The 21367-nt window shown below is 41.6% G+C and overlaps 1 protein-coding gene across 1 annotated transcript in view; it reads right to left on the bottom strand.

Moving 5' to 3' along the window:
- Positions 1–21367, bottom strand: part of ETV5 (ETS variant transcription factor 5) — a 53654-nt gene that overhangs the window by 14357 nt on the left and 17930 nt on the right. Inside the window, exons 5-7 of the mRNA XM_068973494.1 lie at positions 14825–14954; positions 13633–13923; positions 1475–1734 (exon numbers count right to left, since the gene is read on the bottom strand). Of these exons, the coding sequence (XP_068829595.1) occupies positions 1475–1734; positions 13633–13923; positions 14825–14954 (681 nt within the window). The remainder of the gene's footprint in view (positions 1–1474; positions 1735–13632; positions 13924–14824; positions 14955–21367) is intronic.

The raw sequence follows: 21367 nt of genomic DNA, 5'->3' as shown, positions 1-21367 counted from the left end.
TTGTGTTTAACTTTCTAGACAAGAAGCCCAAAAGCAAACAATAGGTGTTTCAAGATGTTACATCTCTCCCTGTGTATACTGGCAGCTGAAGCACACAGGAATTTTCCCAGATGAAAGTACTGCAACAGAGTAGTGATTCCTATGAAGCAACCAACAGGACAAACTTTTCCATGGCATACCCAGATCCCACACAGCCGTGACAAACCAGACACTTTCTCAGAACACTATTCAACAATAGAGTCCCGTCCTACGTGTGGACTCTTCTATACTTACATTGGGAGTTCAAAATAGGTCACAAAACTAGAGGCAGGACTAACATGCAGAAATATCCTTTGTCCAGTGACTTTAAGATAACAGGCCTTAAAGGGCATCGTGAGAAACGCTGGGCTGGAGGAAGCACAAGCTGGAATCAAGATTGCTGGGAGAAATATCAATAGCCTCAGATATGCAGATGACACCACCCTTATGGCAGAAAGTGAAGAGGAGCTAAAAAGCTTCTGATGAAAGTGAAAGAGGAGACTGAAAAAGTTGGCTTAAAGCTCAACATTCAGAAAACAAAGATCATGGCATCCGGTCCCATCACTTCATAACAAATAGATGGGGAAACAGTGGCTGACTTTATTTTTCTGGGCTCCAAAATCACTGGAGGTGGTGATTGCAGCCATGATATTAAAAGACGCTTACTCCTTGGAAGGAAAGTTATGGCCAACCTAGATAGCATATTAAAAAGCAGAGACATTACTTTGCCAACAAAGGTCCGTCTAGTCAAGGGTATGGTTTTTCCAGTGGTCATGTATGGATGTGAGAGTTGGACTATAAAGAAAGCTGAGCACAGAAGAATTGATGCTTTTGAACTGTGGTGTTGGAGAAGACTCTTGAGAGTCCCTTGGGCTGAAAAGAGATCCAACTAGTTCATCCTAAAGGAGATCAGTCCTGGGTGTTCACTGGAAGGACTGATGTTGAAGCTGAAAACTCCAATACTTTGGCCACCTGATGCGAAGAGCTGACTCATTGGAAAAGACCCTGAAGCTGGGAAAGATTGAGGGCAGGAGGAGAAGGGGACGACAGAGGATGAGATGGTCGGATGGCATCACCAATTCAATGGACATGGGTTTGGGTGGACTCCGGGAGTTGATGATGGATAGGGAGGCCTGGCGTGCTGCAGTTCATGGTTGCAAAGAGTCATACACGACTGAGTGACTGAACTGAAGGCTGGGTGCCAGCAATCTTCAGGTATGGACTCAGGTATACTCTGCATGACATCTGAATATCTACTGTGCTTCCTACCATTTGCATGACTTTTCTGTTTTGTATTAAGTTATGCATAAACATATTTGCTTTAGTAGCTCCTAACTTCTTTGAGGGCAAATTTTAGAAAACTAGTCCCCAAAGCCCTGCACGCAGAAGGCACTCAGTAACAACCAGACAAATGAATGAAATGATGAAGAAAGGAATCGTATGATGTTATGCTCACCTGAATCAACGCAGTAATCCCGGGGCTCCTGCTTGATTCCCATTGGTGACTGGAACCCATGTGCTGGGGGACCAGGCATGCCTGGGACCCCATGTTCATAGAGTGGGTCATGGTATTCTTGTTTGAATCCCTGAGGGGGTGGGGGAGCTGCAGGAACAATAGGTTCTGACATTTGCCGGTGGTAATTAGGGCGATTATCTCCAGGAACTCCTGACTGAGGAGGGAAGGGGTGGCAGGGTTCAGACAGCTGTCTCTGAAATCTGCAAGAAGAAAGAAGTTGCACTGTTTAAGTAAGAATAGGATGAATACCTACTATGATTTTAGCATTGAGGATTACAAATTAAAAGTACTCATTAATGCTTATTTCTGGATATTTCATCCTTTCTCCCAAAATTATATCACACATTTTAAACCTCATGAGTCAGGGACCAGCAAAAAAAAAAAAAAATTACTACATCATGGTTTATTTTCTGTGCGTGTTTATTTCATGCATAGTCTATGTGTATAGTTGAGCCAAATTATGTATCTGAATATATAAAACAACTATTTGCAAATATCACTAACATTAGATTATGTTTGTTCATTGATTCATTCACTCATCTGTACACAACTAATTTTTAAAGACCAAAGAACATTTAACCAGAAATATCCAGTTAGAAAACATAGTTCTAAAAAAAAAAAAAAAGCCATATGTAATAGCAATCAAAAACAAAATCCCTAAGAAAAATCACAAAATGTGTAGGCTATTCAATAAAACTTAAAACTTTTCTGAGCAACAGATCTAATTAAAGATAAAATGTTTAGGACTTGGAAAGTTTTCACTCATTGAAAATTATTCTATAAAAGCAATGCCTTCCCAACCAATTCAACAAAATGATTCTAATTTTATTTAAATGATTGTGAAATAATGCTCTACTAGATATGGAAAAATATTAAGCCATAACAATTGGAATACAAAGAATGAAATGTATGTCAAAGGATCGACTAAGTCACAAACTTAGAATAAATCAAGAATATTCCAAAATTTTCTACTTGTCAAGGTTAGCATTTCAAATAAGTTTGGGGAAAGATCCCTGTTTTATACCATATGCCAAAATAAATTTTATATAAAGATTTCAATGTGAAACCATGATAGTAAACATACATGAAGAAAAAATAATCTTGGGGGGGCAGAGGAAAAACCTTTCTAGATATCATACCAATAGCAGAAATCAAGATAAACATGGGTATGTATTCTTGCATAAATTTCTGTAAGTCAAACACCAGAAACAAAACCTAAAGAAAAACAAACTGTGGGAATAATTCTGTAATAGAAAATACAAGAAATAAGACCCCAAATTAAACAGAAAATCTCTAGCAGCTATAGCAATGTTCATACGGTTTGATATAAGGGCCATGCTTTGTATTCTTAGTAGCCTATAGAAAGAAAACCTACCTCCAATTCAAGAATGTTGCAAAGCAAGAGAATAAAAGAATACAGATTGCAGTGGGGGAAATTAATAAAAGATGGACATGCCAACAGAAAAAAATGGATAAAGAACACAAATAGGGAAATCACTAAAGAAATGCAAATGGTCATAAACAAAGTTCAACTTCATCAGTAATCAAAATAAGTCTAAAAATTAACAATGTAAGCCTATAAGGTCTTACTCTCTACTTTTAGTTTGAATCCTATCAATAGCTTGAATCCTATCAATAGCTTGAAGCAAATAACTTGATCTGAATCAATTTGTGACATCTAAGGGCCTCTGACTGTGTGGATCACAATCAACTGTGGAAAATTCTGAAAGAGATGGGAATACCAGACCACCTGACCTGCCTCTTGAGAAACCTGTATGCAGGTCAGGAAGCAACAGTTAGAACTGGACATGGAACAACAGACTGGTTCCAAATAGGAAAAGGAGTACGTCAAGGCTGTATATTGTCACCCTGCTTATTTAACGTCTATGCAGAGAACATCATGAGAAACGCTGGGCTGGAAGAAGCACAGGCTGGAATCAAGATTGCCGGGAGAAACATCGATAACCTCAGATATGCAGATGACACCACCCTATGGCAGAAAGTGAAGAGGAACTAAAAAGCCTCTTGATGAAAGTGAAAGAGGAGAGTGAAAAAGTTGGCTTAAAGCTCAACATTCAGAAAACGAAGATCATGGCATCTGGTCCTATCACTTCATGGGAAATAGATGGGGAAACAGTGGAAAACAATGTCAGACTTTTATTTTTTGGGCTCCAAAAAAATGGTGACTGCAGCCATGAAATTAAAAGACGCTTACTCCTTGGAAGAAAAGTTATGAGCAACCTAGAGAGCATATTAAAAAGCAGAGACGTTACTTTGCCGAGGCTTTTTCCAGTGGTCATGTATGGATGCGAGAGTTGAACTGCGAAGAAAGCCGAGCACTGAATAATTGATGCTTTTGAACTGTGGTGTTGGAGAAGACTCTTGAGAGTCCCTTGGACTGCAAGGAGATCCAACCAGTCCATTCTGAAGGAGATCAGCCCTGGGTGTTCTTTGGAAGGACTGATGCTAAAGCTGAAACTCTAGTACCTTGGCCACCTCATGCGAAGAGTTGACTCATTTGAAAAGACCCTGATGCTGGGAGGGATTGGGGGCAGGAGAAAAAGGGGATGACAGAGGATGAGATGGCTGGATGGCATCACGGACTCGATGGACGTGAGTCTGAGTGAACTCCGGGAGATGGTGGTGGACAGGGAGGCCTGGCGTGCTGTAATTCATGGGGTCGCAAAGAGTCAGACATGACTGAGTGACTGAACTGAAGGGCCAACAGATTTTTAGAACATCAAGATTTAAAATTTTAGTGAAGAGATTCGTGTGCAGAATAAAACATTTTAAATCAGGGCGCGCTCTCTGAGTCTTTACTATCCTACCAGTAGCGGTACCACAAGATCCTTTATAACAGGAAGATCCCCAAACTATTTTACATACATTTATCCTTTTATACCAAAAGTATCAGGATCTGCCTGATGAAATTACTGAAACAAGTTTTATGAATTCTAAGGATCAGGGGGGTACTGAATGCTGTGACAGTGGACTGTCAATCAGGAATGCTGAGTTTCAAGGTTACTATTCCTTGCACATGGTCTTTGAAGTATAAATCTGAAACTTGTGTTTAGGCTTGATATTTAGAATACAGGCACCAGCAACAGGCTACAAACCTGATTTTGTAAAGAAAATCCTGAAGTGGGCAGGAAAGTAAAGATACTCTTTTAGGCTTATTTTCATTGAAGTACGCAGAGCTTATGCCAGTAAGAACAATAACAAGGGCACCCACTGTCCATGTTTTCTCCCCTCCTGCCTCTGCAGCCTTCCTAGCACCTTCCAAGGTGACCTCCCCAAATCGCTTCCTTGATGGCTCTGAGATGGCACGGAACCAACTCCGCTCTGTAACCAGAGCCAGTGCAGCTGGCGGCCCATCACTTCACTTCCGCTCAGCGCTCATCTTCTCACTTTCCAGAATGAAACTCTAGAGTTGGCCTAGTCTGATGCCCTCAGGAAAAGGTGCTTCCATGTGGGTACCAGCCAGCAACCTTCATCCCCTCCCTGCAGCATAACTTTAAGGATGTATGAAGCTTACAGGCCTGGGATCTGTGGAACACATTCTACAACTGGGATTGGCTTGTCCTGGTTTGTTTTGAGAGAGCAGGAGTGGCAAAGGGCAGCTTAAGGGTAGGTCATAAAACCAGCATATTTGGAAGAAAGATTTCTCTCCGAGCTTGCTGCCGATAACAGCTTTCATTTGCAGAAATTAGTAAAGTAATTCAGTTCTTGTCCTCAAAATACACTCTGTGCACTTCAACCACTGACCTTCATTTGAACCCCCTTCCCGCAATCCTTTTGAAGTAGCTGAGAATGTGTTGTATACATAGTACAGCTACGACAGAGATGCCTGTTGTTTACTGAGGCAGGCAATCATTTTCCAAGGAGGGAAGGCTTGGTTCCTAACAGACCTCTTCCTCCCCTGACTAGCCACCCCACCCTCCACCCCCATCCGTTATCCCAACAGAGCTCAGGCCATCATGAACTCACTGTTGGTGAGCAAAAGGACACTTCTGACTACTGAGCAAGCCTATATTCAATAGGTTACAGATTAAGGCTTTCTCAGTGCCAGTTTATTTAAAGAACCAGTTATTTATTTATTTGTCAGATTTATATAGCGCCTTTCCTCCCAAGAGCTCACCCACGCTACCAACATTTGGTTTACATTATGAAAACCGTTAGATGCTTTTTCTGCATTTCCTTTTTGGTTTCTGCTGCCAACACAGAGTAAACACAATACTTAGAGAAAAAAAGGAGAAAAGTGTGGATTCAACGAAGGCTACACAGTGGCTCTGGGTGCCCGGTGAAGGAGTGAGCGGTTCCGAGGCCAGCTGAAATGATATGGAAAACTGGCCAAGAAACAACCACCACGTACTTAATATTCCCATTAGAGCAAAGAAAAAATCGAAAACAGCGAAGCAGCGCAGCTCGGTAAAAGAGGCTCTGGCTGCGAAGTTGGCGCATCCTGGGCTGAAATCCAATCTTTATCACTTACTGACCCAAGGTCACAGAGCTAGTTACATAACTGCTATGAGCCTCAGTTTCCTCATCAGGAAAGTAAGAACAATCAGGTTACTTGTCCCAAAGATCTGTTGTAAAGGTTACATAAGACAACCCATGTAAAAGGTCCCGGCACACTGCTAGGTTCTTAGATACCATTACCCTCAAACATCAACTATCCAACCTTCTCTCCACAGCCTGCCACAAGCTATTTTCAGAAATTATGCAAAATGGTAGAGAAGATCTTAAGGAACTGGGAGACCTTCAAACACACAAGCGTTCCCTTGCTACCTAGACAGCCTCTAGTCTACTTTCTCAGAAAGAGAATGCTGATTTTTATTCCAGGTGGCATCATGCCACCCAATTTCAATTAATATTTATTTTCCTGCCATATACCAAAAGCCAGGCACTGTTGCAAAAGAAAACCCAAACGCTGTCCCTAAAAGCCCACCAAAGAGCTCTCAAACAGCTCTCAGAACTTTGTGTGAGGCCTGTCGGCAATTAAACTCGAATTGGCCCATCCAAACTGTGACAGAACACAGAGATGAGGAAGCAAGTATGCCTTTTAAAGGCCTAGATATTTGATTTTTCAAGATCAAATATGGAAGGTGATGTAAACACAAGATCTTCCCAGGAGATTAGATAGTAAAAGTATTAGTTTTTATGTATACAACATTAATGAGTCTAAAGATGAAAAGATTAGGGGTAGAGAACTTTACATTTTTAAAACTTTAAACAGAGCGAAAAGTAAGTTTCTAGGTAATAGTATCTATATCATTTTAGGAAGATTCCTTTAATAGTTTTCTTTATGGAACATAAAAGTGATTTTTCAAACAAGATTGTCATGGAAGCTAACATTTGAGTACTTTCCCTATGCCAATGTGATTAAGTCACCCAGTGATTCTATGTGGTAAGTATCTAGTAGTCTCCCATTTTCAGATAAAGAAACCAAAGCTTGGGAAAGTTAAACGCCTCCCTGAGGTCATACAGATAGGAAGCAGCAGAGTTGGGATTCAATTCCAGATCTGTTAATCCGTTCAACTCCAGAGCCTATATTATTCATACAATTGTTTCTATAATTGCTTTTAAATACCTTCTTGATGACATTTAAATATCATACAGTCCAGGCAGCTAGAAAACTTAAGTTTGGAAATTCAGAAATATACATTTGAAGAACTCTAGGACTGAAGAAATAATAAATACTTGAAACTGAATTTTTAAAATACCAGAGGCCAGAACTTGTGGGGTATAGCTAGAGCAGGACTTGTGTAGGGAGATTAAATAATCGATTACTTGTAACCAGGGTATTTGGGGGAGTAAAAAGAAAAGCTATCAGGAATTACTTTCACAAGCTATGTGAGCCAGGAAAAACTGAAGGTATGGTCACCCCAGCCTTAGGAGAAATCTTATTTGGTCATGTATTTAGAATATAAAGAAGCTACAAGTTAGCCAACCAAAGAAGCTAAAACAGAATAAATAAAAAATATAGAAAATTTCAGTAGGAGCAGAAACCAATGAAATAGAAAATATCCAATAGAACAAGCAAATGTAGAGTTGATTTACTGAAAAGACAAGTGATATAACCTGCTAAGACTAACAGTCTAGATAAATAGAATAAAAAATGAAAAACGGATAAAGAGACGATGCTATAGAGGTTGTTAAAAGGGCACTTTTGTTCAGTTGCTCAGTCACATCTGATTCTTTGTGACCTAACGGCAGCATGCTGACATTAGAAACAGCTTTACGCCGATTTTTACTTCTTTATTTTTAATGCACATGGTCTTAGTTTCTCTGTGGCATGTGGGATCTTCCCAGATCAGGGATCAAACCCACGTCTCCTGCATTGGCAGGCGGATTCTTTACCAGTGAGCCACCAGGGAACACCATATACCAATTTCTAAAACTTGTGAAACAAATTCCTAGAAAAATTTGTTAAATTCACTCAACTAAACAGAAATCCAGAGTAAGACCATAAAAGGTGAGGATACTGAACCAGTCATTAAAAATCTTCCCACAAAGAAAATATCAGGCCCCAATGGCTGTACTGGTAAATTCTTCCAAAATTTCAAGTAGTAAAAAACCCCAATTTCACACAAGCTATTTTGGAATATATAGAAAGGAAAATATCACCACTCATCTGGTGAGAATAACCTCAATGCTAAAACCCAACAGGGATAATATAAGAAAGGGAAATTATATATCATTCTCAATCATAAATACAGATGCAGGAGTCCTAAATACATGTTGGAAAACCTAGCCCAGCAATGTATAAATAATTATACATAACAAAGTTTAGTTTATCACACGAATATAAGATTGGTTTCATATAAAATCAGTATAATTCACCACGTAGAAAAATTAAAGGAGAGCTATTCATTTGATCTCAGTAGAGGCAGAAGAAGCATTTGATAAGATTCAACATGTATTCATATTAAAAAAGAAAAACAACAAAACCCAGCATACTATGGATAGAAGGAAATTTTCTTCAGCTTGATAAAAGGTAAAACAAAAACAACCCTATTTTAAACATAAGGAAATGCAGAAAATGAGCCCTCTTAAGATGCAGAACCCAAAAAACCTCTCATACTTGAACCGTTGCTAAGTCATGTCTGACTAGAAGTACACAGCTCAGTCTGATGAACGTTCCATTAAGCGTCTATGAAACTCGGTTTCGGACAGTGAAGTGGGTCTGTGCTGTCACATAGAACACGCTGTTAACAGGAGTGCATGGAAAGGCATGTGTCTGACAGGCTGCAAGTGTGACTCACTGTCAGGCTCTGCCCTGTCTAAAAACTACAAACTGTGAAGGACAAAAATGAACAATTAGGGGTAGACTTGAGAGGAAGGAGAAGACAAAAACCTATATTATGTCTGTTTAGCATCTTTAGTGAATAAGTCGTTTTCTATTAAATCACAGTTCTAGAAAATGTAAGCTCATCCTCTAAGCTCTAAAGTTTTGATCACAATCACAGAGAGAACCTTCTCAAATAGGCCATTCACACAACAGACCCTTTCTTGATGACTCTGGGGACTGGGTTCTGACTATCAATTTCAGTGTGATAGCCTATTGCAACACTATTGCCTGTAAGGAGCATCAAGAAGGGAGTTAAAAAAAGAAATTATTGTTGTACGAGAACCTTCTCCAGTTGTAAGTGAGCAGGGGCTACTCTCTTGCAGCGCATGGGCTTCTTGTTTCAGTGGTTTTTCTCACTGCAGAACACAGGCTTCTAGGCACGTGGGCTTCGGTAGTTGGGCTGCATGGGGCTGAGCTGCTCCGAGCCATGTGGGACCTCCCCAGGACCAGGGATCGAATCCATGTCCCCTGCACTGGCAGGTGAATTCTTCACCATTGAGCCACCGTGGAAGTCCGAAGCAGACGATTTCCCCATCAGGGGTATCTTCTTAAATTTTGCTTTTTGATTTTTTGCTTCTTGCTGTCACGTGAGTGTGCAGTGGATTTCAAAATTCCTGTTAAATCGCTAAGTCATGTCTAACTTTTTGCAATCCCATGGACTACAGTACACCAGGCTTCCCTGTTCTTCACTATCTCCCGAAGTTTGCTCAAACCCATGTCCATTGAGTTGGTGATGCTATCCAACCATCTCATCCTCTGTTTCCCCGTCCTCCTCCTGCCTTCAATCTTTCCCAAAATTTCTAGATGCTGTATTTCTTAGTGGAGTCTCTTCAGTTGAACTGTGGGGAACTCAACATGAGATGGAATAACAGTTTTTCTTTATTGCATATCTGGCCAGTACTATGGGCATAACATAGGAAGATTTTTGTACACATTATAAACAGCACAATAAACTCCTATGAGAGTGGGAAGGTTGAATGAGAAGTAGTGCTCCTTTTCAAGGAGCAGCTGGTCTTTCAGGGTAAATGAAACATGTCTGAACATGCCAAATTACACGGCATTTTTTTCCTCTTTGGGGGGAGGAAATCACGAATATAAATCATGGCTTTTTACTATTTATCTCCTAAAACAAATTTTGAGTTGTAAAGAATTACATACTGATCATATAAAACATTAAGAATGCAACTGACTATATAGTCTTAGCAAACAATCACTGTCAATAAACACACTGAAGACAAGATATCGAGCAAAGTATGGTCTAAAGAAAGGGGTATACATCATGGTTTTTAAACCTCAAAAGAGCTGGTTCTACTCAACTGAAGGAATAAGGTACTCAGCAAAACAAAAAGTAAAGGTGTGACACCATGGGTTTAGAAAAATGATGTAGGAATTAAGTAGGATTTTGTTGTTTTAAGAGAAAGTCCCGCTAGTTTAAAGAAACTGATAAAATTCAAGGTTGAAATGGATTTTTCAAGGTCTCTTACTTAGCTTTTAGTACATTGTCAGCAACCCCTCTCCCGTAAGCATGATCAGAGTGGGGTACTTATGTTTTTGGTTTCTAAAGGTAGGACCTGGTATTTGGCTATGTGACTTTTAGGAAGTCCTTTAGATGCTCTGAGGTCTGATTTTTTTTTTTTTTTTTAACATGTAAGATAGGGGTTTTTGTTTGTTTGTTTGCTTTTATCTTGCCTTTGTTACAGAGGTATTTAGAAAATCTCAGGACTGATTTCCTTCTATCCTGCAAAATACCACATTTTTGTTATGAGGCTAATTTTGAAGTCCCTTTAACTTAAAAGCACAAGAAAAACTCCCGTTTCTAACTAGTCTACTCCACTTTCAAGCAGGCATAAGTTATTAAATGTGTAGTTACTAAGCTTATCATACCTGACTGCAATTTCTATTGTGTTGTTAGTGGCTTAGTTGTGCCCGACTCTTTGTGACCCTATGGATTATAGACTGCCAGGCTCCTCTGTCCATGGAATTCCCTAGGCCAGAATACTGGAGTAGGTAGCCATGCCCTCCTCCAGGGGGTCTTCCCAGCCCAGGGACTGAACCTGCGTCTCCCACACCACAGGCAGATTCTTTACAGTATGAGCCAGAATCGGACTAGGGATTTTAGTTTGTCTCATTTTCTGTGCAATCCTATATCTACAAGCATAATCGCTTGTCATGTTTTTGGTGTATTTTGCATCACACAGATATCATTATCTCAATAACAGACAAGCACAGTAAGAACAAAATTGAGTATTGGGCACTTGATTCTGAGGGAAAAAAAAAAAAGTTGAATAGGTGTGGGCGTAGAGGACAGGGGTGCACCATGATTTCTCAAAGTACAACAGTAATATTTCCAGGTCCTGCCCCAGACCCACAGCTCCATCTCTGGAGTAGAGCAAGAAGCCTATACTACTAATAATCCCCCACTGAGGACTCCTGTAGTACACCTTCAGATTTGATAATACAGTGCTCTGGTACAGAAGCCCAAGAGCCCATGTTTGTTTGTGTTTTATCTATGCAGGCACCTGCCCTTCACCTCAGTTCTCTCAAGGATCTCAGTGTCACTCCGTGTGTGGGTGAGGTCTTGATTTCAGACCCACCACTCCTAAAGGCGGAGGGTAAGGGGAGGTGAGTGCAAGATGGAAGGCAGATTTCAGGGAAGAATCGCCCCCTAAAAGAAATATCTACTTTCTGGCTCCTGCCTTTGGATACCTGAGGACAGACACTCAAATCACAGGGATCAAATGTCCTCTTTTTGGGAGGAGGCCGGGTAGCCTGGAGATAGACCTACTCCATCACTGAGACTAAGGCATCCTATCTTCCAGGGCTGTAGGAAGATGAATAACTACCAGCAGCATTAGTAATAGGAGATTCTCCCCCAGTTCAGTAAGCCATTGACACAACCTGTTTACATAGGCTCCCTAGACATGAAACGGATTAAAGGAAAATATGAATAAGAGATTTAACACAAAGTGATTTTCCTTTACATATGGTATAACAAATTAAAGTTGGCTAATTATTTCAAATACAAAATATATACCCCACCCCAACCCGCCTCTTCAATTACTAATCTCTGCATACAAGCAGAGAAGACAGTTTAAAAACACAAAACCAAAATTATTGAAATAAAAATGGTATCCAGGCCTGAGTTTACAAACTGGCAGGCCTTGGGGGTGATTCTGCCCACAGATTTTGTTTAGTCTGCAAAGTATTACTGCTGGTTTAAATTTGAATTAGTTGCCAGCTTTAAAAAACAAAATCCCTAAAAAAAAAAAAAAAAAAATCCCTGGAATTTCTACACTACAATTCCAAATTTCCAAATTCTCTTAAAGAAGTACAACTGTTATTACAAGCTAGTGACTAGCAAACACTTTGAGGTACCTGCCTCCTTCAGATGAGGTGACTTCCTGTGGCAACTGAGGCCCACCACCGAGCCAGCCCACAGTTAACACTCTCTCCCCTCAGGCCCCATATACCATTGGTGTTCACGGCCCCTGGATCAGTAGGGGGATAAACACTAACCAGACAAATTACGTGGTTCTTAACGGTGACTTTCACCGCAAAGGGGGAAGGGAACTGGAACCAGACAAGAGTACTTGCTTTTTTCTGCATTTCATCTAGAAATAGTGACCTCCAATTAAATACCAGCAGGCATCTGGGTTGGACCAGGCCAGAGGAAGATAACTTACATATTCTTCCTCTCCCCCAAGCAGAGCAATAAAGGACAAACAATGGTTACCACCTTGCAGCCATTGGTAACCACAGATAACTACCTGCCTACGTTATCACTTCATTCCAGAGGGACCGAAATAAAAAAGGCCCCCAGAATATCTTGTATTAAGGGAAGGCCACAAGCACGCAAAGTTCTAGAATACCACAGATAATGAACTTCAAAGGCTGGGACCTAAGAGGTTAAGTTTGGTGCTTGCAGAGTAGATTCCTTTTACATCTTAGTTTTTCTGAGAATGAATCATTTTGGACAAATTATTCTGATGTCTCTATTTCCTTATTAAGAATGCAGAAATACCTGGAGTGAAATCAAGATCTCTATCTCAGAAGTAGAAAATTAAAAATACAGTCCTAAAAAAAAAAAATACAGTCCTCAGGTAATCCCCTACTGTGAAAATGTATTAAAATCAAATGAGTAATAACACCTCTGATAATTCACCAATCTTCCCTAATACGTAAGTAAACTGGTAATAAAGTATTAATGGGTAGCATAAACCAAGGTATGATTCTAGCAGGCTGTATCCAATGAGGAGCCAGTGAAGCTGCCCTCAGCCAAGGCCGACAGACAGGGTCAACATCCCGAGCAGGTCCGTCTTCCTCTGCTTCTGCAATGGGGAAGAGTACCAGCCACCTCTCCCTTTCCTACTTCATAAGGGTGTTGCAAGGCCTATATCCCCTCTGCAGTACCTTAGGAGCAGGGGGATACGTTGTTTAATTTATGGACTTCTCCAGGCAAGAATACTGGAGTGAGTTGCCATGCCCTCCTCCGGGGGATCTTCCTGACCCAGGGATCGAACCTAGTCTCCTGCATTGCAGGGGGATTCTTTACCACTGAGCCACCAGAGAAGCCCCAAGGTGATAATATAAACAGGTCATATTCATATTATTAGTAGTCCTACCTCAAAAGATGCCTCAGTGGAATGAGAACTTTATAGGTACCTGGTAAGTGACTACTACTTCCCTTTCTCCCTGGGAGTTAGAGAGGTGGGAGGAGGTGGTAAAGGAAGCCCAGATCAGCACCCACCTCTGTTCTGATGGATACTGGTTTTCAGGCATCATCTTTGGCATCTGCAAGGGCTGATGTGGTGGCCGGGGGACCGCAAAGGTTTGCTGCTGTGGTCCAGGTTCCGGAAGCGAATGAGGGGTGGGGGTGGGGCCCACACCTGGGACTGGGCCAGCTGCAGGGGCATGTGCCGCCGAGGTGGGCAGAGTTGCCTGAGGTGGGGGAAATAGGGAATTCTGATGGGTGGGAGACAGGGGGGTGGTAGGAGGGGTTAATGGCTTGAACCCAGAGGGAGGCTTCCTATCATAGGCACTGTAAACAGAAAAAGAGAAGGAACCATTTAGCCGCAATGAAGCCATTAGCGTGGTCACCAGGTCCAACAGAACTCGAGGTTGCATCCCACGGTTGCCAGGAAATGACAGCATTAACATAGTTAAATTGCTGGCAGCCCCGAGGGAATATTTGTACCTCTGAAAAGTGACAAACACACTGCGTCACAGGGACTTGTTTAACACTTCTAGTGATTCTTCTCAAAGATAATTTTAGCCTCAGCTTCCGGTTTCCTTTTTCCCCTTTTCTAAAAGAATTCTCCATGTATGCGTGTGCAGGGGTGGATGGATGAGGGGAGAAATTAGGTCCTGGGGGAGTTTTCTGGCCCCCTCTCCCAAGAATTCCAGGGTTCCCAGGAACAAGAACCTTTAAAAGACAAATTTCTGCTGTAACATCACTTAACAAAGCTTCTCCTCCCCTTTTCAGGCAGATCTATGTTTATCTTCTAGAGCAAAGAATGATTTAAAATTAAAGCTTCATTCCTGGGGCGTGGATATTCTTAAGTAAAGGGCACTGGCATGGGGATTTTCTTCATATATTCTGATGTGAAGATTACTTCTTTGGTGCTTAAAGTTCACATTAACATATGATAGACACAAAGGAGCATATAGTCCCTCCCTTGAAGCCACAGAGCAAATAGCCCAGCATTCAGGGTTCTTTCCCTTGGGAGGGCTCAGGGCCCCATGAAATCAGTCCCCTGAAGGGCTGATTGAACAGTTCTGCACGTTACATGCAGACAAAGCCCATTTGGACTGGCTACAGCTAGAGGATCATTATACTGCCACCAGAGACGGGTGCGCTACACTGAGCGTCTGCTGAATAATACTGGAAACAATCAACGTGCTGGCCACTTCCTGGCCAGCCTTGCTCTGGCTCCACTTACCAATAGTTGTAGAGGCACTTTTCTCCATAATTAGCACCGAGAGCCTGCTCGTGGCTACAGGATGACAGCTCAGAGGAGGGGCTGTGCAGCTCCCGTTTGATCTTGGTTGGAGGTGGGGCATGAAGCACCACTGAAATCAGAAGAGGGATGAGGGGAGGGACAGAGAGGACAGTGATTAACAGGGAGCACAATGCTTCCTTCTGCAAACCCTATACTAACTGATTGTTCTTGGAACTCATGTCCAGTCACACGCCAGAGGAAGCCAAACACTTAACACAGAGCCTTCCATCTAAAACCAATGAAAAGCTCTTTAAAGTCAGAAATCATCATCTGATGCTTTAAATTAGCCAAGGTTCCCCCCTACCCCCACCCCCACAAGCTTTTTCTGTGTTGGGTCCACTGCCTGGAGGCTCTGAAGCCCTTAAAGATCCTGTAGGTGATGGTGCTTCAAGAAAAACACAGGTGTGATAAGAATACTAAGGATTGCAGACAAGAACAATTCTGTTTCTGAAAAGGACAAAACACCCAAAAATATACTGGTAGACATTACATTACATGTTAGCTTATCTAAGGCTTAAAATTGCCATGGCAAAAAAAAAAAAAAAAAAAGAGGGGTATATACAAATTAAATATGACTTAAAAACTATGATTTTAAAGTCCTTCCTCAAGCAACTCTAAATATTAGCTCTGAGTAAGAAATACCCAATCTTTAGGGGCACTCCAAAAACTTTTAAACTTTATATTGGAGTACAGCAGATTCACAATGTTGTGATCATTTCAAGTGTACAGCAAAGGGACTCAGCCATACATATACATTCATCCATTCTCCCCCAAACTTCCCTCCCATCCAGACTGCCACATAACATTGAGCAGACTTCCCTGTGCTACATAGTAGGTCCTTATTGGTTATCCACTTTAAATACAGCAGTGTGTACATGTCAATCTCAAATTTTCAAAAGCAGAGGAATACAACAACGGACCCCAAACCACAAATGAGAGGCTAGCTGCATACGGGAGGCCTGGAAAACCTCCATGCTTGTGTCTGCTTCATGCCTTTCCAGTGTCCTACCAGGAAGGGCAGGCGCTCATAACCAATCCTTCCAATGGTGCCAATTACTCTTCCTAAATTGATAGTACACAGAGCTGCTGCTTTGTCTGGAAGTCGATCGAACGTTCCATATGTGATGCTGAGATGGCAGAGGAGTTAAGAGTTTTTCAAATGTATCTAGGGGCTAACTCATTTTAAAGAGGGTGCTTTACCCAAAGTAGAAGAGCAAACTCTTAGAAGACGCTGTACTGTAAGGACTGTTTTCTGGCTATGGGCTAGAATTGCTACTTTCTGCTGGGAGTCTGGGAGGGAGAGGGAAAGGAACCAGTTAACTTCTCTACCAGCTGTCACCCACTGGATCGAAGTTCTCATTAAATGGCTAACAGTGCTTAGTGCTCTGGTGACCCACCGAGTTTTTCTGTTGCACTCAATGTTTACTCCTGAGCCATCTTCCAGAAGCTTGGTTTTCTTAGTGATTTATATTAGGCAGAATTAGTGAAATGACAATTCTTTTCTACGACTGAACAATCTTCCTGCCAACTGGTTTCTCAGGTGCTTCCTCCAACCCTGAATTCTGGACTCAGAAGTGAACAAATGAGCCTGGAGACTTGATCACAGACGACAAGTTTATAAAGCAAAGTCCTGCCAGTGACTGACTGGCAAGGGCAGGTTTTCATAATTCCTTTCCTACAAAACGCCAACTGCTTTTCCCAAACACACAAAATAAGTTCGGAACTGGCAGATTATATTTAGAAGTCATTAGAGTCTCTCTCGTGATTTTTTTGATGGTGACATCATGGCAGCCAACCCTCAATTGCTATCAAATGTTTTCAGACATTCAGACACAGAAAATGGCTAAGCTTGCTCTTGTTAGAATGTTGCTGGTAAACGAGAAGGGAGAGTCGGGTATGCAGGGGATGTTCTGGTTCTCGGCACTGCTCCTGGGTCATTGCTTCTCCTCTTACCCGTTTTCTGCCATAAAAGTTTTGGACTGGTGATGATGCCCCAACGTAAGCAGCAGTTACATGTCCTAGAAAGTACTTTCCTGACTTTATTTAAAGAAAATCATTTATAATCACTGTCTCTCCTAAGTTTGGAGAGTGAACAGTAATGGCATTGTTCAGTTTTCTCATTTCAGGCTTCAGAAACGTTTTGACATTTTCACGGTATTATAAAAGTTTTCAGTTCTACTGATAAGATTAATACCAGAGGGTAAACCAAAGTTTTCCAGAAAGCAAACTTTTATAATGTATTCAGAAATACCATATACCGATTTTGAAAGTTTTAAGTTTTGGCTAATTCTGGTATCTGTGGGCGCTCAGTTGTGTCTGACTCTTTGAGGCCCCATGGACTATATAAGCCCATGAGGTGCCTCAGCCCATGGAATTCTCCAGGCAAGAATATTGGAGTGGGTTGTCACTCTCTTCTCCAGAGGATCTTCCCAACACAGGGAAGAAACCCATGTTTCTTACATCTCCTGCACTGGCAGGTGGATTCTTTACCACTAGTGCCACCTGGGAAGCCCAATTCTGATGTCTTAATTTCCTTAAATCTACATGGCATTCCTAGTATGTACCACACCATTTTGGCTCCACATTATCTGGTACCTTCTATCATACCATAACTGTCCTATACCTGGAATCTTATGTTCTCTATCCAAAGGAGGAGTTCAAGAAGTAACTGAGTGCTGTGGTTTGAACTGTTGTAACCTCCCAAATTCATATGTTGAAATTCTAATGTCCTATGTGATATTAGGGGGAGGGGCCTTTGGAAGATGATTAGATCACGAGGGCAGAGGTATCTGAGGACACAAGTCTATGAAGGGGAGCCCTCGGTACCATGATCTCAAACTTCTAGCTTCCAAAACAGTGAGAAACAAATTTATGTTGTCTATTAGCTCCCCAGTTTGTAGTATCATTGTTTAGTCACTAAGTTGCATCTGACTCTGCAACCCCATGGACTGTAGCACACCAGGTTTCCCTGACCTTCATTACCTCCTGGAGTTTGCTCAAACTCATGTCTATTGAGTCAGTGATACTATCCAACCATCTCATCCTCTGCTGTCTTCTCCTTTTGCCTTCAATTTTTCCCTTCAAGCTCTACTAAGATTCAGGGGTTATATTTCCAATTAATTTTTAAAATTTGATGCCAGGGTCCACATTTACCTTTCAAGGCTAAACATGATGTTAGTCATATTCCCCCCCACCCCTTGGGAGTCGACCATTTGAAAGAAGGAGAAGAGAGTGGAATGTGGCAGGAATGAGATTTGGAAGTTTCACAGATAATGGACAGGAAAGCCAGGAGGGGGCCGTGTGAGGGGTAAGGAAGGAGGCTCAGTCTCCACAGAGAGGTTGCTGGGTCAGAGGATGTATGAAAGAGGCTGACAGTCATATATGTGTGTTTTAAGCAGGAAAGTAGAAGCCAAGGAATGCTTGTAACTTTTAACCTGTCCCCCTTTGTAAAATGAGATATATCATGCTGCCTTGAGAAATAAGATGGCACAGCACCTTGCAGATGGTGCTATGATGTTGTATAATCATACACTATGGTTTCAAAAATAGAGTACTTACCTTCACACAGGTGACTTACTAAACCATGACAGAGACTGAGGACTATAAACCATGGCAATGAATCGCAATTACAAGAGGAGCATGAACTCCTGAAGAAGTTGAAGAAAAAAAAAAGCTGTTTGACTATTTGAATTGATAAACATTTTCTACAACAGAAAACTTGAGTTTAATTAAGCTCAGTTACAGAAGACGGACCCATAAAGCCAACGATGTCCTATGAACAATTTCTGGCAAATATGGGCCACCTTCCTTATTGTAAAGATTTCTTTCATTCAATCATCCATTGATTCATTTGTTGAGCATCTTCCATGGGTCAGGTTCCTGAAGGTGCTAGGGATACGCTGGTAAACAAAATAGACATGGTGGTCCTTTTCCTCATGGCATGCATAATTTAGTGAGGGATCTGACTTTTAGCATCTTCCGATAAATGTAATTAGAGTTGGACTAGAGTCTGTCTGATAGTCCACTTAATTTAGGCCTTTACAGTTATGGATAAGGACCCTGAGGCCCAGAGGAGTTAAAGGAATGGCTTAAGGTCTTGAAGCTGCTGATACTGGGGAGGAAAGGAAGGAAGAGCGCCCCCACCTGTCATCTACCCCATCTCAGTCATCTACCACACTGACAGAAATGGGCGATAATCCACTCACCCACTATGTTCATCAAAAAGAGGACATAAACCCTGTTTTCAATGAAAACAACAAAAATACCACAGTACACCTGATTAAGAGAGAGTGTTCTAGAACAAAAGAACAATGGATAACTAATACCTCTGGAAAAGAACCAGGTAGACCAAGAAAGAGGCAACCAGATGATCCCTTATTGGCCGTGGCTAGTTTACTTAAAATTATTTTATCCAATCTTCCGAACCCAGTGAGAAAGCTGCTTTCATTGTCTCCATTTTAGAGATGAGAAAAATCAAGGCTCAAAAGGTAATCTGGCAAAGTCTCCTAGCTCTAAGTGGTCAGTATACCAATCAGTTGTCAGTCATTCCATTATATTGCCACCCAAATGGAATCTGAGCAAAAAGGACTAAATCAAAAAGGGATTAAAACAAATAGGGAAAGAGACGGAGAAAGAAGACAACCGCAGAGAAGTAGAGGAATGCTACTTGCCAGTTCTCGGGGTCTGTATCCTTGAGTACTCTGTACTCTCTAGCTGCTGACGTGCCTGGCACATCTGAAGCCACTCAAGGACTTACACTTTCTCCTGTTTCTAGGTCCCCCAAATGCTCAGGTTCCTTCCCTCACTTCTACTGGCAACAAACATCTCTTGATTCTAGTGGTTTCTACTTCTTAGTCCTTGCCTCCCATCCTAGTATTCCATCTAATAAGATCTCATTCCCCCTTCTATTGTCCAGCTAATCAAAATCTTTTCAGATAGCTGAAGGCACTGTGGAAGAGGGGTTCTACAGCCAGTCACTGACCAGTTAGATGCCACACTGTTGCTGTGGATACCCTCGTGCACCCCCAAATGCCCCGCCCCTCCTGAAGCTGCTGCTTGACAATTCCCTCGTAAATGCTACCTCTGAGACAAGAACACTGTGAGTGAGCTCTCTGGACCTCTACTTGACTATCAGAACTCTGTTAAGGATCCATACACAAATGAGAGTCTCCACTTGTCAGGGGCAGGAAAGACGGGTTGGCTGGCTCATAAGATATGTCTATATTCGTGGGCATGCACTACAAAGTACAATGTGTTGCTCTGTAGACCACCATAACACCTTTTAAAATTTAGATAGGATGTTCACAAATCAACCAACTTAATTTCATAGTTTCTTTTCTTACTAGGAAACTCCTCCAGTGCAGAAAGTTAAGAAAAATGAATAAAAGGAAAAACGAGAAGGAAAAATAACTCAATCACTTATTGCCAAGGTGGGTACATAGAAAATATGAAAGTATCCACCAAGTATGAGAATCAATAAGCTAACTTACCAAGATCACTGGCTACAAGGCAAGTACATAAAAAGAATGACTTACATACACAGTAACCTAAACAATGTGAAATTAAAATAGCAACAGATAGCATCAAATACCCAGGAACACATCCAATAAAAGACATGCAAGGTAGCTAAACTGAACTATAAAACCCGGAGGAAAATCGAAGAATTCTAAATAAATAGAAGAATACATCAGTTCACAGGCTGGAAGGCTTGATACTACAAAGATATTAATTCTTCTCAAATTTATCTATAGGCTCAATATAATCCCAAACAAAATCTCAGTACTCAGAAATGAGAAGGAAGAAATTACAATCAAGCTTTAACAGGGAGTCTCACAAAAATAAAAAAAGCCAGATACTACATGACCCCATTTACAATAACATTCAAAAGGAAACAGAATTATTCTATGGAGTTTCAAGTCAGGATGGTGGTTACTCCTGTCTCTAGGGGTGGTGCCTCTTTAGGGGACATGTAGAGTCTCCTCGGAGAAGGCAACGGCAACCCACTCCAGTACTCTTGACTGGAAAATCCCATGGATGGAGGGGCCTGGTAGGCTGCAGTCCATGCGGTTGTGAAGTCGGACACGACTGAGCGACTTCCCTTTCACTTTTCACTTTCATGCATTGGAGAAGGAAATGGCAACCCACTCCAGTGTTCTTGCCTGGAGAATCCCAGGGGTGGGGGAGCCTGGTGGGCTGCTGTCTCTGGGGTCGCACAGAGTCAGACACGACTGAAGCGACTTAGCAGTAGCAGTAGCAGAGTCTCCTCACTCATAAATTCTAGGTCTTGATCTAAATACCTGTACCATTTGTGAAAATGTATCAAGCTACTCTTGTTATGCATTATTTCAGTTGTTTCTATTTAAACAGCCCTGGCCCAGTGGTCAGGACTCCACGCTACATTTGATCCCTAGTTGCGGACCTAGGATCCTACATGCCTTGGGGCCTGGCCCTCAAAAAAGGCAGCTCCTGTCCTGGTCAAACAGC

This window comes from Capricornis sumatraensis, chromosome 1 (assembly GCF_032405125.1).
Source record: "Capricornis sumatraensis isolate serow.1 chromosome 1, serow.2, whole genome shotgun sequence".
Taxonomy (NCBI): domain Eukaryota; kingdom Metazoa; phylum Chordata; class Mammalia; order Artiodactyla; family Bovidae; genus Capricornis; species Capricornis sumatraensis.
Note: the sequence above shows the minus strand (reverse complement) of the source record. Positions and strands in the feature narration are given on the sequence as shown.